The sequence below is a fragment of the Lycorma delicatula genome, chromosome 8 (genome assembly GCF_047948215.1).
Source record: "Lycorma delicatula isolate Av1 chromosome 8, ASM4794821v1, whole genome shotgun sequence".
Classification (NCBI taxonomy): Eukaryota; Metazoa; Arthropoda; class Insecta; order Hemiptera; family Fulgoridae; genus Lycorma; species Lycorma delicatula.
In genome coordinates, this window is record NC_134462.1 from 9,619,796 (window position 1) to 9,643,396 (window position 23,601).

The 23,601-nt window shown below is 32.4% G+C and overlaps 1 protein-coding gene across 1 annotated transcript in view; it reads left to right on the forward strand.

Annotated features, from left to right (window-relative positions):
- Positions 1 to 494: 494 nt before the first annotated feature.
- Positions 495 to 23,601, forward strand: part of csul (protein arginine N-methyltransferase 5) — a 49,666-nt gene continuing 26,559 nt past the window's right edge. Inside the window, exons 1-7 of the mRNA XM_075372564.1 lie at positions 495 to 568; positions 6,656 to 6,784; positions 12,198 to 12,316; positions 14,171 to 14,385; positions 18,744 to 18,841; positions 20,643 to 20,940; positions 21,574 to 21,782. Of these exons, the coding sequence (XP_075228679.1) occupies positions 6,687 to 6,784; positions 12,198 to 12,316; positions 14,171 to 14,385; positions 18,744 to 18,841; positions 20,643 to 20,940; positions 21,574 to 21,782 (1,037 nt within the window). The 5' untranslated portion in view covers positions 495 to 568; positions 6,656 to 6,686. The remainder of the gene's footprint in view (positions 569 to 6,655; positions 6,785 to 12,197; positions 12,317 to 14,170; positions 14,386 to 18,743; positions 18,842 to 20,642; positions 20,941 to 21,573; positions 21,783 to 23,601) is intronic.

Sequence of the window (23,601 nt, forward strand, 5' to 3'; positions counted from 1 at the left end):
AAAAAAAGATACCCAAAATTAGTGTGATATTGGGAGCGGTTAGAAGTGTATGCAGAAAACCCAAGAAGAAAGAGTCCGTTTAATAAGTTCTGTGTAAAGAATAAAACAGTATATAAATGATTTTTCTTACTGGGTCTCATCAGTATTACGGACCACGTATAAAAATTTTCTCGCGTTTCAAATTGAGCTTTAATTCTTTAGTTTAAAAATGGAAAGAATGTCCATAATTATGTGTTTTAAGTTACATACATTTTATTTCACTCTTTCAAAATTTATTTTGTGTTAAAAGACAAGATATTTATCTCAATGAGTCGTCAAGTATCGATTATTGGCCATGAATTATTTAGAAACATTAAATCATGAAAACGTACCCAATTAAAAGTTCGTCTACACATATATATATATAATTGGAGTATTTATATTTGTTTCAGCAAGTATTAAAACTACTGCTCTTTTAGTTAATTTATGTTGGTATCAGTGATTTTCAAGAAAACCAATTACTATCAATTTCCTCTGTGTGTTTGGATAGCGTTGTTTGTGTTGCGTGAAAGAAAGTAGTAATATTGTGGTTAGTACGTTTATTTCTTTTTTGCTGTCAAGTTTATTAAAGATGCTCTCTAGCTGTAATAATTTACAGATATGTAATATCAAAATAACTATTTCCCGTAATTGTCTTGAAATGTTGTAACAAGAATAGGTTAAGATGTTTCTAGTTGTAGTTTTGAATTATAGGCGGGGTGTACAAACGTGTTATATTTTCCTTTGTTTTAATTTTTAGGCTTTGAAAATTAGTAATTCGAATTACGTCTGGAATCTTTATTTCCAGTTTAGCATTATAACTTATGTAAGTAGTACAAACCAGCTAATTCCGGCGTACTTGCTTGCCCCAGTAAAGGAAATAATATGACTGAACAACGGAAACGCATAAAATTGTAGTTTTATTTCCAACTGCAGTATCGGATGTGTGATGTCAGTGGGAGAAGGATTCTTTTTAAAATTATTCTACCTGTGGATAACATGTCATTTTCTTTGCTTAATTAACATTGCATGATTAGTTCGATTTATTTATTTTTTCATTATATGTATTTATAAGTAAAACGGTGATAGTACAAATATGTCATGATAAATAATCATTTCATTAATATTGTTATTTGCTTGGGGTATTTCATAGAGGTGTAAATCAGAAAATATTATAATATCAGAATCTTTTTATTAAAATATTGAAAATATTTTATCAAGGGCAGCGTAGCAAGTTGGAAATTAACAAAGTTTGAATAATTGTAATTGTTACCTACAATTACTCAATTACTGTTGCCATTAGGATGTACTTTCCAACCAAGCTTGTTGATGAATTAATTCGCTAATTTAGATGAATATTCATCCTGTTATCCTAAATATAGCCTAATATAAAGTTTTTCATTGTGAATTTTCAATGGCTTGAGTGTTTCATTGAAATAGCTCAATCAGCCTTAGAGCAAACAGCAATAAACTGTTGTCTGCAACTCCAGTTTTGAGCCTCCTCTTTTGAACAGTTCACCTTCACTCATGGCTGTAAAATAACCCACGTTTCTTCATAGTTTTACCTATGGCAACAATTCTTAAGGCCATTTACCTCTGATAATGTATTCCAAACCGTTTTACTTTTCTGCCTTGTATACATATCACATTATAATTTTTTTGTCATCGATTTTTATATTATACTAGAATGTTAAAAATTGATGGTTCTATCAAAAGTACTTGGCCTGAAAAATACAATAAAAAATAAATAAAGTTTGTTTTTGTTACAATTACCTTTCTCTCTTATATTCACTTTAATAACTTCTCTTACTGATTCTATCTGTCCACTCTGTTCTTGGCATTCTTCAATATAACCACATTTCCAAACTCTTAGTTTTTTCTTTCTGAGTACATAAATGTAATTGGGGACTACCTGTAATCAAGCCTATAATATATTGATTAAAAAAAAAAAAGGTGCTCTAAGAGAATTTCTTATACTTTGTAAGTTTTATCTCATCTTGCATATGATGCTTAGTCTTAAACAAGAAAGTTTTAAGATTTTGTGAATTAAGTACTCTAATTCATATTATAGTATGAATTAAGTAGCTTTAATTAATTTGATGTAATCAAAAGTATGTCTGTAATTTACATAATAAATATCAGTAACAATAACCATCTACTAGTGAAGAAAATAATTTACCCCTATTATATATTATTGAAATGTTGTTTAGCATTAACTTGAATAACTTGAACAAAAGAAAAACTGGCAGAAAAGTATTACAAAAGTAATTATTACCTCTTTTTTCTTTATAAAATTGTGTCTAGTTTTGTTTTTCCTACAAAGAATTAATTGTATCATAATATGACAAAATCATAACATTGCATGAAGCTGTACTTTTTCTTGTGAAGTATTGTGTAAACCTTTTATTAGTCCTTAATATGATTACATGGTATTTGTTTATCCTGTACAGATTGCTTCTTTAATTTGAATTTTTAGAATCAGTTATACTTAACTGAAAGAAATCCACTTCTTGAATAATGTTATTTGATTTACTAACAATTCTTGTCATAGAAATTAATGATTACAAATTTTTGTAATGAACAATTTGGTTACAAAATTTTTATTACAAATTTTTTAAGCATAGACCATTACTTATTTCACTTGGCATTAAATGAACTTGAAGTGTGCATTATATATAATGCCTTTTAAAAGTGCACCTAAACGCACTAGTACAATATGCAACGTTGACTTACCATACATTAGTTGTTGGAAGTGTTCCCCTGTGAATATCCAGATATTTCTGCACGTGTTTCTTCTTATTCTCAAAGACCCTTACAAGTTCAGGTGGAATATTCTTCTTGAAATCATAAATCACATCTTTGAGTAACTTCACGGACAGCTTGGCTCTATGCAAGGTCACACCATCTTGTTGAAATCAAGAATTCTTAATTTCGTCCTTGGTTAGCTCTCCCATGAACTAGTGAATGATTTCATAATATTGAGTTGAATCTATTGTTAAAGAATATTGGACCAAGTATTCTTCTCCTGAATATTGTAATCCAGACCCCAATCTTTTGGTCATGTAGAGGAAATTCATGTACAGCATGTGGGTTGTTGCAGACTCTACACGTAAGTTTTATGTGCTAACATATTCTGATTAATGGAAATCTGTACAGAAAACGTAGTCTAAAATATAGTCAGAATTGTCCACTAGAAATTCTTGAAACCCTTCATATCGTTGAATTTGCTTTCCACAGTCGGTGGCGAATAACATTTGAATCGTTTTCACTTTATTTGGGATGAGACTGAGCTTTTTACAAACTGCCTTGTATGTAATTGTAACACATGTTTTTTGTTGGCCAACTTTTGCATGGAGTTGTTTGGAGTACATTGCATAGTACCTGATATGTCTTGACAGTTTTTTTTTGACTTATTGTCCTTTGCCAATTCAGTCTCCCTAAATGTGTCTGTTAGCGCTCTTACAGTATGTTGATGATTAGGAACAGATGTACCTGGGAAACTTCTTTCACTGTCTTTGAGTAATTACTGTGCTCTCAGAGTGTTTAACAAGAAATATTTGCTGCCCTAAAGTTAACACCATTCTGTGTATATACTGAAAGCCACATTCTTAGTGTTTTAAAGTGATGAACACAAAAAACCAGATACCTTCTCATCTCAAGGTTATCAGCCTGACCAGCTTGCAAAAGAAAATTGCATACAATGCAGAGTTACCTACCATTGCCAAAAACATTCCTTGCAGCAAACAAAATACAATCCCCCAACATTTAATAATGTTTATATAGGTTTTGTAGTTACTTTTTGAACCCACTATAGTAAGCAACATAAATGTTTATTATCATCCTAGGTTGTTCCACAATTTTCTTTGCCTAGGTTTTACAGATTTCATACCAAATGGAATATTTTTCTATTATTTGCTTGAATAGATTACTGCCTTTGTAAAATACATATAAATGTGATTCACAGTAAATTAATAGAAATTGTTTATTATTAATAAGTAATATATTCATTTTTCTCGTAACTTATGTTTATTAAAAAATCATTGATTTCTTATGAAAATCAGAAATCTGTCTTTTATTTTTTGTAATGTATTATTTTGTATTCTATTTGAATTAATTTTTATTATTTGTTTAATAAAATATTCTGTTATTATTGTAACCCTGGTATCTAGTAATCAGTTTGGTATAATTTAAATTTTCCAGTTGTTTGTTATTAATAAGAAAATAAATGTTAACTTAATAATTCAGGCTATTTGCTTGTTAATAGTGATGGGATTATATGCAACATAAAAAGCTTGAAATATGCATGAAAAATGCTTAAAATATGCAACTTTAAATAATAAAAAAATAGTAATTTTTAGTTTTTTTTTATTTCAAAATTACCATACAATTAGTAAGTAAGTAGTCGAATAACATATCGATAAATTCGATAATTAACAATTATTTAACATTTTATTACTTTTGTAAACGTAAAAATGTGGTACTGTTACAAAAGTTTGGTATTAAGATTGTGTCTTCGATCACTCAAAATATTTTTATAAGTGGACCTCAGTGGTCCACATCCACTGAGGTAACTGGGCAGTATTTGAATTTAAATGCTAACAATAAGTGCTAATAAGCATTTATTGTTTCTGGCAAAAGTTCACCAGTCCCATTAATAAAAATTTGACACAAAAGTTCAAAGCCTGGGTAATTGTTCAATATGTTTTCAAATTTTTCTTTAAGATTACACAGGAATACCTCTGGCGATGTGAAGTTCATTTGGCAGATTTTATTGATTAACTGAATAGATTCATTCAACACCAAACCTTGAGTTAATACTCGCAGATACGTGGGGAAAATGAGTGCTAATCACAACTACGTTTTTTTTATACTAGAATCGTCAAATGCTTCCTTGAACTGACAAACTGCCATAGCCTCTGCACTATCAAAGTCGTTTACTACACCTTTGATGGCGTCGAAATGTTCATTGTAAAACAGCACAACTTCAATCCACATTCCCCATCGAGTCACAACTGGTTCTGGAGGTAAAGACAGATTTGGCAGTTTTTCTTTATAGGCCTTATTGCGAGCAGGTCCCTTAAGAAACACTTTCTTTGTTGATGAAACCAGTTTATTTACATTCCCATACATGGATCGTACTTCTTCAGCTGTACTTGGTGAGCAAAGCTCGTCACATGAATCAAATTCAGATAAAATACTTGGTAAATTTTGGCTGCCTTGATCATACAGGCAGCAGCGTCTGAAAGAAATATTAACTCTTTCATCTGAAAGTGTTAATATTCAGAAGATTCAGGAAATATTTTTTTAACACCCTCATTCACAAACTGGCGATCATAGAATGATTTATCTTTTCAAGGTGTTTGCAGGCCATCAAATAGGGAGGGCTCTAGTTTTAATGCATAGACAATTAAATTTTACAGTGTAATGGACACAAGTGTCAGTAGTTTTGTTAGCTGAGATCCAAATAATGCTGTTCGTGAGTTTATTGCGTATTTGTTCCAGAACATGCAGGTAAATTGTTGGTATGTAATTCTTACGCTGTGTTGATTCATCTGGTATATTTTGATTCAAGCAATATTTTCGCCGAAAATCTTTGAAGGTAGGATTTGCAAGTTTGTGAAGAGGAATATTACTTGTAAGCTGCACTTCACATAAATCCATGCTAAAGTGGTTTTTTTTGTTTACCTTTAGAAGTGAAATCACTACTACTTGCCGATGTTACAAGTTGTTGTCATGGGCCATTCTCTTGCAGTCCTGCGATATGACGGGCCATTCTCTTGCAGTCCTGCGATATGAAAACTTGTCTTGACATGCTGGTCTGTTTGAAACTTTTTTGTGTACTAAATATTTTTCTCGCAAACTCAACAGTATAAAACATTTCCATCGTATATAAATGTTCCTGGATAGTCGGCTATCCACGAAGAGACACTTTTTTTTCAGGAGGCATGGTACACTTTAAACTTTATAGAAACAACTGATGCAATAAATACGTCAACAATAAAATGCGTAATTTAACTGCCTAGTAGGAGAAGTGCTGCAGTAGTCATGTGCGACACAGAACAGTATCATCTGTCCTTGTCTCGTGTGAGTCTGTGTTTTACTTGGCCTCATAATAATATTATCCTACCAAAACAATAAACATATGGCTGCTAAGTACACTCTAAGAACCATGCAGCTAATAGGTTTGGCTGGCTACAACTTAAGATTTAATTTATTAACTAGGTACCCTACCGCAAAATATTGTAAATATAGCGAAAATATGCATCACTAGATTTTAAGGAAAATATGCAGTAACCGGTGAGAATGGACTTAATGTGCAATTGCATATGCAAATGCATTTAATCTGGTCTCTATTCATTAGCAAACATTTTTCCACTAATGGATTGTTAGAAACTTTATACTTGCTAGTGGTAAGTTAATTTTCAGTTGTCCAGCACTTGTCAGAAAATATTGAAAATTATTTCAATAGTCTTTCCAGCTTTTAAAGGAAATAATTTTTACTTTTGAGTAAATGTTAATTAAACATTTTATGTAAAATTATCATATATACGTTTTTAATGTATATACCGTAAAATTTTAAATATAAAAAAAAATTCAGTATTCCAAAATTAATAATCATTATTCTTATTTATTGCAGAAAGTGATTGTATATTCATAACGTTTAACAAATGGCAGTAAATGATGAACGTCCATACCCTGTAGGTATAGAATACAATTCAGTGAGTGATCTTAAAGGTTGTCTAGATGCAGCAACTGTCACATATGGGTAAGTATAAATTATATTTTAACTTAAAAACTACAATTATTCATAAGACAAGCTTTATTGTTATTTATTATTAAGTAAAAACTAAACACTAGCTGTTTATTCAGATTAAAAAAAATCTATATACTTCAAACAGAAATTACATTAATTAATAATATGTTGTTAATTTGATAAAATCTTTTTTGATTTGTGTGCAAATTTTTAGTGCATCATCCAATGCACATTTAAATTTAAATTAATTAGATAAAATGTCATGCGTTTTTTTTTTAACTTCATGACTTACTAAACACATGTAAATTATTACTACATATTTGCTTAAGTTATTTGTCCCTTCACATAGTGCCATATTGTACTCTTCATTTTTCATTCACCAGGGGGTGTCTCTGGCTATCACATATTTACTTCCTTTTATAGTTTCACCCAGACCTTCTATTACATCTTAATTATAAATGTTGAATTCTGTCCACCCTTTTATTTTTGCTGTCATTTGTGCCTCAAAAACCTGATCTATTACTTTTCTCTTTATTTTTTTATCAGGATGGGGACTGGAAGTACTGAGTTTTCTAAATTTAGAAGGTTGAAATTTCGAGACAAAGTTGTGTGTGTGTGGTCACCCTATCCAGTTCTTACTCTCTTATATGCTTAACTGGTCACTTTAGCCTGGGATAAATATGTACCATGGATAGGGGGTATTGAATTTAATGATTGAACTTCCAAATAGTTTTTTTTTTCACTCTATGTGAAATGCGAAGGTAATAGACTGGAGAGTTCAGGTTTGAGTTATATACCTGGAGATCCCTACCTGCAATTTGTTAAACAACAAAGGCTCTCGTTTTCAAATGTGAAGACATTGCCTCTGTTTAGACAGAAAAAAAATGTTTATGGTAAAGGATAACAAACTTACTTCAGCTGAGGTTGTTTAATACATTCAAAAGTGAAAGTCTTATAATTACCTATTAAATAATGTAAAAATTTAACTGATTTTAAAATTTTCAAATATAATATTAGGTAAAACTTATTTATTTAATAAACACTTCCAAACATAGGATGAAATTTGAGACGCTCTGTAAAGATGTCACCAGGTCATTGACTAATGTCAGACTGACCAGTTTGTAACTGCAAAGCTAAATGATGCAACAAGCATAAATGAGCCTGTTGCAACATGAATTTTCCTGACGACTGGAAATGACTTCAAGCGCTTGTTATAACATGAACACTGCAGTTTCACATGAACAGGTTTTTCATGATTTTTGAGAGATTATAACTTTTTTATTAGTACAATACAGAAGAACTTTTTTATTTGCCATAAACACCTACAAAAACACTGTAAGTTGTGCAAATTTGGGATTATTATCACTAGCCCATCAGAGTTATTTGAAGCCAAAATTTGAATTTAAAAAAAAAAATTGGTTTTCAAAAATTCAGGGGTAAGAATATCACCATTAATATTATTTATGGTAAAACTACTTACATATATATATCTTTTTATTCATGTTCAACTTTATTGATAATTTTATCATAGAAGGAAGAGAGATAGGTAAATAAACCACTGGACCAATCTTTTATCATGAGAAAATATGATTAAATTGTGTTTGTTTCATCCTTCCAGGACCAATAGGTTTTTAGTTATGATTTTTTTCGTAAACCCTTACAACCACAAAAATAGGTGTGTGCACCATAGTAAAAATAGCCGCCACAGGTAAACTGCTTAATTAGAAAATTTAAAATTAAAAAATAACGTTTTTAATGTCCTGAGACATGTAGGAAACAAGTGGGTAAGTTTCAATTTTTTTTTAATTGGTCAGACAACCAGCTTATGTTGTTTTTTTTGGGACACTTCAAATGGATTGACCCCAAAGTACGTAATAGTAAAATAAAAAGTTTTATTTTAAAATTTTATTCTTTCTAATTATGAACTGGGTATCATTTTCTGTATGATTGTACCTTTTTGTACAGTGCAGTATCAAAATGTTTTGCGACTAGTTCTGTAATCCACCAACAGCTGGCATCACAAGGTCACATGCACAGTTACAGGTTTATGTCAAGTGTGCCAAGTGACATTGTACTGTGTGCATGCCTATTGTGACCAAATGTATTACCACCTTTACAGTTCCAACATGAACAGCAAGCTTGAACAAAGAGTGAACATGAAACTTTGTGTGAAACTCAGTAAATCTGTCACCGAGAAATCTTTTCACATGGTGCAGCAAGTTTTTTGGCGATACTGCCATGAATTGTACGAGGTATTTTGAGTGACACATGTGCTTCAGGAGCAGAAGAATATAACTGAAAGATCAGGAAGACCTTCAACAAGTTCAACACCAGAAAATGTCAAAACTATTCAGTAACTTATATATGAGGATCATTGGAGAACAATCCACAACATTGCTTCCATTATCAATGTGTCATACAGAACAGTCCAGTCGATCCCGACATATGATTTGAACTTGCACCAGGTTGCTGACCCAGGAGTAGAAGGATCATCATGTTGAATTCTGCCAAGAACTCAGTCAGCATGCCATATGTAATGTAAAACAAGGAACATTATCAGTGATGAAACTTGGGTGTATGAGTATGACTGATGAAGCAACAGTCTTAGTGAAAGAGTCCATCATCTCCATGAATGAAAAAGGTGAGGCTGGCTCACTGTTCAAATAAGTGCATCCTCATCATCTTTTTTGACATTTGTAGCATTGTGCGTAGAGAATTCATCTACTACGATCAGACTGTCAATAGTGAGTTCTACTGCCAGGTTTTAATGTAGCTGAGAGTGGACATTAGGCAAAAGCGACCAGAGCTGTGGCACGCAAAACAATGGATGCTCTATGACAGTAATGTACCCTGTTGCCATTCTCTCCTCACAGATGAATGTCCTGCAAGACAATATGATCTCACCTCTACATGCGCCATACTCTCCTGATTCGCCTCCTTTGGACTTTTCCCTCTTCCTGCAGTTGAAAGTCCAGTTTAAAGAGCACCATTTTGACACCATTGCAGAAATCCAGCACTAATCGCAGAAGGTACTTGTCATGCTTCAAGAAGTGAACTTCCAGGACACATTGCAGAAATGACAAGAAAGCTGTATTGCTGTGCAAGGTGATTACTTTAAAAGTGACAATGTGTACATGTTCGTAAATAGGGTAGTTTCTTGTCAACAGAGCTAGTCTTCACAGTATTTGATTCTCCTCCTATTATTAATTTTATCTTGACTTCTTTAGCATACCTGGTTTCTGTAATGATTTTTGGATTCACTTATGCATATTTGTGCTTAAATTTTCTTTTAAAGTGATGAAAATATTTTTATGAATACATGTTCTATAAAGCTTTAGTAAATTTGTTTTTATTGAGCAAATTTCTCTAGTCTAGAAACTTTATTGACTTATGATCCTTAATGAACTAAAATTGAGCAGATTTGAGCTTAGAATAATTCAAACAAAGTGGAAAAATTATTATAAAAGATTTCAGAAAATGTTCAAAACATTTAATACGTACAACTTTCAGTCGCATGATTTTTAATAGAAAACTGATATAAACATTTAGTTGCTGAAATTACAATTTTTAAGTAATGATAGTTCAAATTAAATTGTTTCCAGTTCTTTAAACAAATTACGCAACAAGAATAGTATGTTTTAAGTGACCCATGTATGTTGGTGAAGTTTTTAAATTAAGTCCATTACAATTATATATTTATTATATCTATCATATCACTATGTAATTTTTTAATATATTATATATTATATTAGGACTAAAGGTTTGTTTATATATCATCAAGCCTTAATGTACAAAATCAATAATGTTCTTATGAAAAATGCTAGTTAATCCCTATTTTAAAAATGCTTTGGTTTTTGATACTTGGCATTATGGTGACTGTAGATTTTTATAAATAAAACCAAACTTATGGACTGTTGGGATATAGAAACAATAAGATCTATTATAGTTTTAAGGAATGAGCTTATCAAACTAATTAGATTTTAGATATTTAGATTCTGCTATCAGCTGTGAATTTGATATAGATTCAAGAATAAAGTTAAGAAGTATGTGTGGAACTGTTAGGAGCTCTCTCCTGATTAAAGTGAGATTGTATAAGCATTGGCTGTTCTTCTAGTAACATGTGATAGTGAGGTTTGGATAGATTGAATGAATGAAAGAAAAAAAACAAGTACATGCTGCAGAGGATGCAGTTCTTTACTTCATGAAGGCCTGTACTACAGGATAGCATTTGAGGAATGATGACATCTAAAATGATCTAAATATATTTCTTTGAGCAAGCTTACAAGGAGTGTATCGATCAACCTTTTTGAGAACATTGCTAGGAAATATGGGTTCAGTGTGTTTCTAGACCAGCTGATCATAATTGAGAAAAGGAAACCGTTCAGTACATAGTACAAGGAAGAACAAGCCTTGTAAGATGTGTGAAGAGATGGCTGTAAATTGCTTTAAAGTTAGTACAGCCTTTATGAGTATTCATGATTTTAAGAAGGAAAACAATGCTAGACACTTTGTTTTCATGATGCACTATTTTAATGTCAGGTCTTTTTCTTACTTGGTAACATTATGAAGATCCAAATCAATTAAAATTTGATCATAGTAAATGTTTTATGAGTGATGTCAATTTATTTTTACAGGAAAAGTAGATGGCAGTGTCAAATACTGTTCCTCATCCGTTAACCTTGGACAAAATTTTGGAGAAGAAATTAGATAGTTACTTGTAAGTTTATCATTCAAGATAGAGATTCCCCATTATTAGTCCTTTTAATTATTCAAGTTGATTTATTGTGTAATATTAATTGAGATCAGCAGGTGAAGTTACAATTCATATGTCAGATAGTCTAAACCCTCTGTGCATCGCAGAGCCTAGACCTGTGTCCTTTGGTGCAGGATTTCTACTGATTGATGGTTAATCATAATAAATGAACGGATTCATATGTTGATCTTTGGAGTTCATTGATTATTTTTGGTATGTTTTAAGGTGGTTCCCAATGGAGAGTGAATTTAGTATTGTTGCTCATTGTGGGACAGTTCCCTTTGATTCTATATTCTAAAAGTCATATTGGTATTATTATTGAGACGGTTCTAGCTAGATTTCACCCTAAGAAATTCTGTGGCTTACATTGTCTACATTCTTTGAGATAAGTATACTGTTTATACTTATCTGTTAGGCTTTATATTTACTGTTTATTGATGGGCTGATATTTGTCTGCCTTTCTATGCTATTAGGTAGATGAAAAAGAAAGGGAACCTGAATTCCTTAATTTCAGGTTCCCTCTTGTTTAGTTCCTTGCACTCACTTCCTTAGGTGAGTTTCACTTTATTATTTGGAATAGAATGTAGTAGTTAGCTACATTGTGAAAACTGTAGATAGCATTCCAGGGTGATGTACATATATTAATAATCTGTTGTTGATTTTTCTTTTAAGATTTGATTGCTGTTGTATGCCAATAGCCCATCCTTTATTTAAACGAGAATTATTGGGTGGCAAGTGTAAAGATGCTTATGGCCCGTTCACTCGATCTGACATCATTCTTATCAGTTACGGTGAGTGATTGCCTTTTCTGAAATTTATTATTAAGCTTTAAAAATGTTTTAGTTAGGCAGTAGAAGTATGGTGTTAATTGCTGAAGCAATCTGTGCCCTTGTAATTGCTACGATCCTAGTTAATCCTATATAATGTTAATTAGGTGGTTAGTATCAATTTTGAACATATCTGACTTTTGGCTTCACTTATGTTTAGTTCAGTTGGAATTTAATTAATCTATATTATTCTCTCAGTTAATGCTATGATACTTTCTATTTTAAGAAGAATTTTTATTAAAAATTAAAGTATGTTGATAAAATAGGCTGAGGGAGGACAGTCATCTGATTTTTGGCAAAAAACTCACGAATTGACAAGCTGAGTTAACCATTATTGTGGTAAAGGAACCATGAATTGTCTCACTACAACTTTGGTTTCTTTTTGCAAATTTTTTCATGTAACTGTTGTAAAATGCCTTGAGAGTACACATGGTTCACTGATTCACCTTGCAAGAATTCTAAATGCACAAATTCCATTAAAATAAAAAAAACAGAGAGCATCACTTTGACATTGGATCGAGACTGACATGCTTTCTTGGGCCATGGAGATCTTTTGCCAGTCCATTGTGATGATTGAACTTTATCTCAACATCATAGTCATACACCCAGCTTTTATCTCCCATTAAATTCCTTTGCATGAATCAATAAAAAATAAATTCCAAACAAACTTATTTTATCCAGTAAATAAAATATTATTCTGAAGTATAGTAAATACATTTATTCTATTAACATGAGTTGAACCACGACCAGTTGAAAAACCATAAACATCAGCTTGTTCAAGGAGTTGCCTACAAACATCCAAAAGATGTTCTTTCTGCTGTTTGGTCATCAAATGAAGAACAAACTTTGCTGCAGCTCGATGCATGCTCAATTTTTCAGTCAAAATGTCATAGCACGATTCAATTGAGATGCTAACCTTTTCTGCAAGTTCTCTCAAAGTCAATCAACAATTTGCACACACGAGATCGTTAATTTTCTTAACGTGGATGTCTTCCTGGTCTAGTATCATTTTCAATTGACTGACAACCACTTTTAAATCATGATAACCACTTGTAACATTGCATATAACCCAGAGCATCATTTCTGTAAGCTTATCTCAAAAGTTGTAAAGTTTCTGCGAAAGTTTTCCCCAAAATTTTATGTTGTATCGTTACTCCCAAAAATCACACATTACAGAAATCCCTACTAAAACTTAAACACATTGTACTCAAATAACAGTAGCGCAGAAAGTAACGAGATATCAATAATCCAAGAACATGTGGTTACATAGGAGTTTATGCAGAACACAATGCTGCCAACTACACGTCAGTAAATATCTTCGTTGGCGCATAATTTAAATTGTTCGATTATTTACAGAACAGTCATTGTATATTGCTAAAATAAAGTGATTTAAGCCTATAATGCCTCTTGCATATTCAGAATCATCACACAGTGTAGTAAGTAAAGCATTGCATTATCAAGTTTAAAAATAAAATTAAAGCAACTCAGAAATTAATTTAATGTTTTTTTATTAAATCGTGACAATTTACTTATTTTAAAAAATTATGATGTCTGGGTTTATTAGAGATAAATGTAAGATCAGTCAAATGAAAATTAGTTAGATTTATATTTTGTTAGGCTGTAAATAATTGTCTCTAATTTTGTGTAGTTTTATTAAGCAACAATTTATATAGTAATATAATAGTGAAAATCAGATTATGATTTTATACGATAAAATTAGATGAATCTTGTAAAAACATTTATAAAGGAACTTTATTACATATCAAACAGAACATAATGTAAGGTATTATAATTGAACATAATTTATTCACGTTTTAGATTGGCAGTTGGTTATCGGCAAAGTATCACCATACTTAGATTGTGATTCAGATAATGAGACTTACAGAAAACAAAGTGAGCAAACATTTCTTCAAGAGTTAAGTTATGCTGCACATCTTAATTTACCAGCTGTTATGTATACGATTCGTGGACCAAATAATACCAATTTAGCACGCTTATTACATACAAGATTTAATAATCATTGCTCACAACAGGTAAATCCAAAGGCTATAATTTCATTTTTTTAATGAATTTTTGTTAATTTTAGTCATACATAGTTTTTTGTGTTTTTACACATGAAATAGTTTTAGTCATTTCATCAACTGAATTACTTGCTTAATGATAAAAATGTCTGCCAATTTTAGTGACTTACAAGGTGTGGCTGTTAAATAACAAGACTAATGTTGCTACAGAAGAACTGCGCATGCACCACATTCGTACAACCGACAGCTGTGTAGTGTGAAGCCTTCTCTTTCGATTATTGCCACTCCAGTTTCTGTAGACATATTAGTCTGGCCATGACCTTTGTGTGGATAACATCTGTTTTATTGTTTTGCTGAAAAAATTAAATGTTTTATTAGAGCAAAGAATAGTCATGAAATTTCATAGAAAACTTGGAAAAACCGTTACTGAAACCTATCTTTTATTAAAAAAAAGTATATGGCAATAAATTTTTATCACATGCACGGGTTTTTAAGTGGTTTAAGCGTTTCCAAGATGACCGTGAAGACATTGAAGATGATGTTCGCCTGGGTCGCCCTTCCATGTCAAAAACTGAAAAAAAAAAATTGAAAAACTAGGTAATCTGATCCATCTGACCGTCGGTTAACTATTCTTGCAATTGCTAAAACTGTGGGAATTGACAAGAATGTGTAAGGCAAATTTTACATAACAGTTTTAACATGCAAAAAGTGTGTGTGAAAATGGTACCTAAAATTCTCACAATTGAACGAAAAGAAGCTCGTGAAAATGTTTGTTCTCACACATTGGATACCATTGAAAATGATTGAAACTTCTTAAAAAGAGAGATAACATGTGATGAATCTTGGTGTTTCACTTATGATCCAAAAACTATGCGTCATTCCATGCATTGGAAGGTTCCAACTTCACCGAGAGCTGAAAAAGCTTGAATGAGCAAATCAAAATTCAAAGTGATGATGATTGTTTTTTCGATATTCATGAGATTCTGTACCTTCACTGGATTCCTGAAGGTCAAACTATTAATCAACATTACTACCTTGAGATCCTTGCTCAACTCCGTGAAAAAATAAGATAAGAATAACCCGAATTATAGAAGAACAAGTAATGAGTTCTTCATCAGGAAGTGCAGTGTGAGCTGGTGCTCACACTGCACTTTCTGTCTAGATGTTTCTAGCCAAGTATAACATCCCAGTGTTAGACCATCCCCTTATTCACCTGACCTGGCACCATGTGACTTTTTCCCAAAGGTCAGATCTGCATTAAAAGGAACAAAATTTCAGACTGTTGAAACTGTGAAAGAAAAAGCGGTATGCATCATGAAAGAGCTCACAGAAGAAGACTTACAGCACTGTTTTGAACAATGGAAAATTCGCATGGAATGTTGTAGATATAGAGGAGGGGTGTATATTGAAGGGGATAACTAAATATGTATAAATTTAAAATAAAATATTTTACAGCTTTAGTCTCGTTATTTAATAACCACACCTCATAATTGATAGCTGAAGAAAATAGATACATGTTTAAATGTACTTTAAGATAATCTTACCTACTTGAATTAAGTACCTTTACTTGAATTCAAACCTTAGTCAGTCAGGTCATTACATATATCTTTACTTGAATTCAAACCTGGGTCAGTCAGGTCATTACGTGGAATGGTTATCTTATTAGCTGGTTAATGACAATGTTCTTCATCATAGTTTGGAAATAATTAAAAATTGTTTAAGAAGTATTCTACAGAAACAGATGGCTTGTACATTTTAGCTTATCATGACATTCTTTAGTGTTGACTTTAAAATTGTAAAGAAATAAATAAAGAATATCATCAGCATGTTGGCAAAAACGCATAAAATCATGTTAAACACTGACAATCTTATTTGGTTTTGTATACTTTAATAATGATGAACTATGTATGAGCATAAGTCCATTATTATCCACAGTGTAGTTATAAATTTTATTGCAATACAAATAGGAAACTTACATGTACATCATTTTTCAACATAGTCCCCTTGTATTTCAATGCACTTGGTCCATCGTTGCACAAGCGTTCTGATGCCCTCAAAAAAGAAGGGTTTTCAGTTGAGCTGTGAACCAGGAATGCACCGCTTCTTTCAGTGTTTCGTCTGAGATAAATCAACGACCCCTTAATATTTGATTGGACCAAACAACTGGTAGTCAGAAGTGGCAAGATCAGGACTATGCGGAGGATGAGCCAGTACTTCAGAGTTGGGTTTCTGGAGCGTTTCAGCAGTATGTGGACGGGCATTGTCGTGCAACAACATTACACCTTTCGACAGCAGTCCTCAATGTTTGCTTCAAATTGCAGGCTTCAGCTTGGCAATAAGCATCTCACTGTAATGCGAACTGTTTATTGTCATGCCCCTTTCCTCATAATGTTCCAGTACTGGGCCTTGTGAGTTCCAAAAAACCGTAAGCATCAGTTTTCCTGCAGATGGTTGGGTCTTGAACTTTTTTTGATGAGCGAATTTGAATGTTTCCATTCCATACTCTGCCGTTTACTCTCCGGCTCGTAATGGCGGATCTGTGTTTTGTCACCAGTGATGATTCTGTCTAAGAAGATATCCCGTTCGTTACCATAGCGATCCAAATGTTTTTGGGAGATGTCCAAGCGTGTTTGTTTATGCAACTGTGCGAGTTGTTTTGCGACCCATCTTGCACGGACTTTATGAAACCCAAGTCTGTTGTGGATGATTTCGTAGGCAGAACCGTGACTAATTTGCAGATGATGTGCCACTTCATTAATAGAGTTACTTGTCTATCTAAGAAAACCATGTTACATGCACGGTCAATGTTTTCCTTATTTTTGGCAGTAAACGGTCGTTCGGTTCCTTCATTGTGTGTAACACTTGTGCGACCATTTGTGAAATTTTCGGTTCATTCATAGACACTGTTACTGTACTGTACCGAAAGTCTTAGATGAATTTCCGCCCCTGATACACCTTCTGACCACAAAAATCGGATCACTGAACATTGCTCTTCTTTGGTGCAAACAGAAAGCGGAGCAGCCATCGTTAACGGCAGGGCAGCGATAATGGAACTAACCTAGCAGCATAAAACCTGCACAGACATAACAACAATTAAACCACGCATGCGTCATCTACGCAACACGACAGTACTACCAACATAAACAAAAATATAACTAAATTGCCGATAATAATTGACTTACCCTTGTAGTAACATAATACTTATACAGTTTCATGTCCTCCTTGTTAATGATAAACAAACTATGTAACTCTTTTCTTCTTACTTATGTAAGGCATGTAGATACAGTAATTTGGTTGAGTTCAACAGCTGTTTTATAATATATATTTTATCTTTATAATATATTAATCAATTCTTTCAGTTAAAGATGTAGTTAAAGTTAAATCAGTTCAATAAAAGATGTATTTAAAGTTAATTCAGTTCTGTTAAAGATGTAACTTAATTGTGAAGCTAAATAAAATAGTTTAATATAATATTTCTAAGAATATAAATATTGTACATGTCATTAACCTCAACAATGTGAAATAAATTACTAGTGATACAATATTAAAATAAATGAAATGTATCTAATTCTGTTATTACACTGTTCTGTTATTACATAAGCATTAATGATCCAGCGGCATAAGTTCTGAATACTGAAAGATGCATTTAGGCACAGTTATTCAAACAGTACTTTTTATTTCATTTGTAATCACAGCCATTTTGCTACTTTAAGTGCAACCATAACTCAAATTATGAATTATCTTGCTAACAATATTTCTCAATGTCCTCTGGGAAGCAGGGAGAACCCACCTGCATTTTAGTACATTTATATGGTTTGCTGGTGGTCCTTATTTTAGTGGTGCTCATTTAAACAGAATTTTTGTTTATATGTCACTGGTCAATTGTTTAATTAAAACTATCAAAGGTTGTGTGTAGATAGCCTTTTCAGACTTGCCTTGATGGTGAAGATAGTATTTTTTCAGTGAGACAATATCATTGGTTTTTTGTGCTCGAGATGTTAATGCTATTTTTTGTACTTCAGGATTAGGACTTGTGGAATGTTTGTGTTCCTTCTTTAGAATAGCATTTTATTCAGGAAGTAATGGTGAATAACCTAATATTATTATATATTATAAAATAAATAAATACAGCTGCATTTGCAAGGTGGTTTCAATTTTATTGTTAAACCCATGGATTTTATGTTTACCATTATGAAGTCAACATGAATTATTTTATGTATGTGACCAGTGGTGCTATTATAATAAATGGTGGCACTGTAATTTTAATTATCAGTAATAATTAGTTTGTACTTTCTGTAGCCACACTGTTTACAACCCACCACAAAAAAAAAAAATTAAATTTCAATAATAAGTGAATTTTATCTTTTCAGTTTTGGATTCGTTTGCCATTGCAGTGTTCCTCGGTCAATGCTAATTACTATCGTAATAATGTTGATTATGATGAAGACGAACCAGATACATGGCAATGGTAATAATTATATATGATTTGACTTTACATGATTAATTTGCTTTCCCCATTATTATGAGGGAAAGTCAACTAAAGGATATTTCTCATTTCACAATTATTTATCTGGCCTATAATGCTAATATTTCTGTATTATTTTTAACCTGAAAATAATTCAGAAATATTGACATTCTTTATTATTGAGCTACTGTGACACATGTTTATATTATGAAGATTGTTGTTCCATTGAATATTTCTGCAATGGGAGCAATGATAGTTTTTTTTTTTTTAAGGACGGATGAAAGTTTGCAAAATTATTTTGAAAATGAATTAATAGATTGTGTTCAGTTTAGTTTGGAATTCCTTCACTTCGACTCTGATCTCCATGAGTCATTTGGCCAACAGCTTCATTTTTGACATTGTTCTAGAAGGTTTACATTGCTGGGATATAATGCTATCTGGGCTTCTAAAATTATCTGCCTCTATGTAAATTTTTTTCAACTTGTACTTTTATCAGCATCCTCTATTTTGAGGAGGGGAAACCTTTTATAGGCTCTATGTGGTCTCAAACCCCATGATAGTGTGGGACTCTACCTTGCAGGCCTACCCATTAAAATCCCTCCACTCCTTCTACAACATGGGATGCTGAGCTCACATTATGATATTATATTATCACAGCATCCCATATGTCTTATCTCCATTGTTGACCTCACGTCTTGAACCCTGCAGTTTATTTTTTTTAACCTCCTGGACTTCTGCCAGCTTTATTTTGATGGTCTTAACCTTCTTGAATACCATATGCCACGATCATATGGTTTGCAGCATAATCCTAATGATTTTCTCTGGGGTAAGCACACACTGAATTCTGAATTCTCTGCTTGCTACCTTATGTGCAACAGGAACTGATCGTGCATGTACACTGTTCTGCTGTATACTTTAAAACAAAGTGACTGGTCAGGAATTGTGTCAACTCAACCCAGTTCCCTTCATTTTTGGCACAGCCATCTCTGGCTACTAGGTAGGTATTTGAAGGTCTGGAATCAGTCTGTAGGTCCATCTGTTATTCGTTGACTGATCCCATTTTATCATTATCCTACTGTAAATAAGTTGCAGGATTCAGTTTCTCTTGAAGAAGATTTATCATTACTTTTTTCTTTTATTTTTATCATGCTTAACAGAGACCTAAACATTGCTGGAAGCTAGATCAAGCTCATACAGACTGGGTGAGCTTGATGGGTTTTAAAAAAAGGCCAGTGCTGCCGGCTTCCTAATCTGGAAAACAAAAATACCTATCCTTTTTATTTTCCATCCATATTTAATTGCATCATATGCTGTAGGTATTAACCACAAATTATTAGTTTGTTATTTTATAATATAAAGTAATAATTAGTAATTATTGTTTATTTAACTTTCAGTCATTCATTTAATGAATGTGCTTCATTTTCTTAAAAGTACAGAGTAAGTTGTTAATGGTGGAAAATATTTCATGAATCATCTAAAAAATTTTCTTCAATTGCTACATGATTCACATAGTGCTTGCATGTCATCTTTAGTCAGAGTTGGAAGAATATGATACATAGGTAATTACCAAAGGCATGTAGATTATATTTTACATTTTCTTTGACTGGAAACAAATAATTGATATTAATTACCTGAGTAAATTAAGGTTAGCTAATTATTTCCAGAGTGAAGCGAGGTAAAATACAAATTTGTTTTAAATAATATTATTTGAAAAAATGGTAATAAATTGTAGATATTGATATTTATAAATGTATGCTGGCAAGTGTGAATTCTCAAGTATTTCATTTTTTCAACCAATTTCCAGGTGGAATCGACTGCGTCAGTTGGCAAATTCTGAAAAAAATATAGGTGTCGCTTTAGAAGTAGGACCAGATTTACCTGATGAAGATGTCTTATCTCGTTGGTTAGGTGAACCCATACGATGTGCATTAATACCGACACATGTATTCTTGACAAATAAACGAGGATATCCTGTTTTATCACGGCCTCATCAAGCATTTGTTAAGATGCTTACGTTAAATGATTGTAAAATATTTATTACTGGAGCTTGTCGTCATGAAAATATTATTAATTACCGTAAATATATTGAACATTTGGCTCGTGTAAGTATATCCTTTTGTGAAGTATTATTTACATATTCTTTCACAAAATATATCACTGTAATTCTTGAAAATTTATTTAAAAATCTTAGTATATTTTTTGCTCTTTCTTTAAAGAATTAATTTCTATGATCATAAACTATCAGTTCTATGATCATAACCAACTTCACATACAATACATACATTATGTATGCATGTACGGTTACTTTGCTAGGTAGATACTGTAACTTTTATAGTATTTTTTTAGAGTTAGATCTATTCAATGTGCCTTTGATAGCATTTATTCTTAAGATTCTTTTTCGCAGTATATTAGCTACTGAGGTAGTCCAGATGTGGGACTATCGGCAGTGAGAAACAAGTTTATAGAAGTGGATTTTTGGATTTTCTGTGTATTATGTTAGTTATTCTGGAATTATACATACTACATAGTTAAATAATTGAACAATATATTCTACACTGGAGAATATCTTGTGAAAAAAACTTAAAATTGAAATCATTTGTCAAGAAGGATTGCAGTTGTGTAATTCCATATGTATAAAGTTTGTTTGATGGTTTATAAATGTAATTAATATAATTTAATATGGTTCAGAATTTTGTTAAATTTGATTTGTTTTTCTTTTGTTAATTACTTTATAGAGAACATCTCAGCCTGATCCATTAGTCGCTTATGCTCAGGGTTATGAGGATTTCTTGCAGTATCCTTTGCAGCCATTATCTGATAATCTTGAATCTCAAACATATGAAGTATTTGAAAAAGATCCTGTCAAATATAAAAATTATCAAGAAGCTATTTATTATGCTCTGTTAGATAGAGTCCCAGTGCAAGAAAAAGAAACTAATGTTCAGTATGTATTTTTTTTTTTTTTTACTTTCTATGATATTTAGAAATATTATATTTAAATTATTTTATATTAATTGAACATATTTTTAAGTGTTTAAATTATTTAATTTTTAAGTTCCAATGATTTTATTTTAAACTCTTAATAATAGTACAAAAGAAGATTTTTTTAAAATAATAGCATTTAATTTTTTTTTAACCATAAATAGCTTTGTAGGTTATACCAATAATATTCTTTTATGAGATAATCATATTAACTTCACATTATTATTTTTATCTGCCCTGGAAGGTAGGCATCTATCAATTTATTTCTATATCTATCAATTTTCCTCTTAAAAAAAACTTTTAAGATCTTGATAGCTCCATTTCCTTTTAGATCATTTATAATCTTTACCCTTTTTATTTCTATAATTTTTTACCTTCTAGCACTGTTTAATTTGGTCTTTCTTTGCTTTTTATGTTTCCTAATCAGAATAGCAAAACTAACTAGCTGTACTATTCTGAGTTCTGATTAAGCCTCAATTCTCATTAACTCTTCATTATTTCTTAGTTTTCCACTTTGTCTTCAGCGTTTTTTCTTAGTGCCTGTGTTTCACATTGTATAGAAGTATATTCTAAACATAACAATTTACAAGGCATTTCATCAATTGAAATTCACTTTTTTTAGGAGGGAATACCTGCAAGGAAGCAGCCTGCACTGCTGAGCATGTGGGGTTTCCCACCTAGTGCACTGACCTACTAAAAACACCTTCCTCTTATAATAGCATTCTCCGACAATATTGTCCACCCAAACCTCCTCGAACATTGCCAACTCATTTCTCTTCTCTCTCCATCTGTCACACAAAAATATCATGTGTTCTGCAATATCTACTTCATTGCAGTTGTAACATGCCATGGTAACACTTAGACCCAGTCTTGATAAATATTTTTAACCCCCCCTGCAATAACTCGTAGATTCTGTTTTGCTTTATTGTGACTCCGCTCCAGTGCACCTATCCACACTGATGCCCCATAAAGCACGATTGATGAATAAACATGGGGAGCAGTCTTTCTCATTCTGGGCCCTGTAACATTCCCCTTAAGCCTGTATAATGCCGACACAGTGTACTTTCTTCACAGTCTCATCTATGTGCAGAGTGAAAGACTTCTTCTTGTCTCTCCAAACCCCAAGATACTTAACAACAGGGCTAAGTTAGATTTTGACACCTCCGACCTTGAACTTAATTGGCTCCAGCTTCCTCCAGCCTGTCATGACTATCACCTGGGTTATTTTCTCAGCCAGTGACAGCCTATTATCCTTTAGCCACTAACTCTACTCCATTTTCACCACACCTCATCTGCTCACCTTTACTCTTTCCATCAACCATTAGGGCGAGGTTATCAGCATATGCTAGTAGGGTCGCACCTGCCGGAAAATCTAGCCAAAGAACACCATCATCTAGTCAAAGATCATATACTAGGTTCCACAGGGAGAGTGGATACAGTAACTGAAACATGTGGAATACCTCTCTCCACAGGAACTCTGACTTCCCCATCTTCCAGAACACTCTGTAACACATCTGTCCTCCATGTATGCCTGGATAATGCGACATAGATAGGGTCGGATTCACCTTTCTTCCAATTCATTCCTTACCATTCCATACCAGGTGGTATGCCATCTGGCTCTTATCAATACTCATCAACTTGGCAGCTGCCATTAATTACTGCAGAGTAAATGGAATCACCTCATCGGTCACTGTCCCCTCCCTCTTTAGTCATTCCTCTTGGGAAATACTGCTGCACTCTTCTCTAGCTGGACTCTGGAAAGTACTGGCAGCATCCTCCCA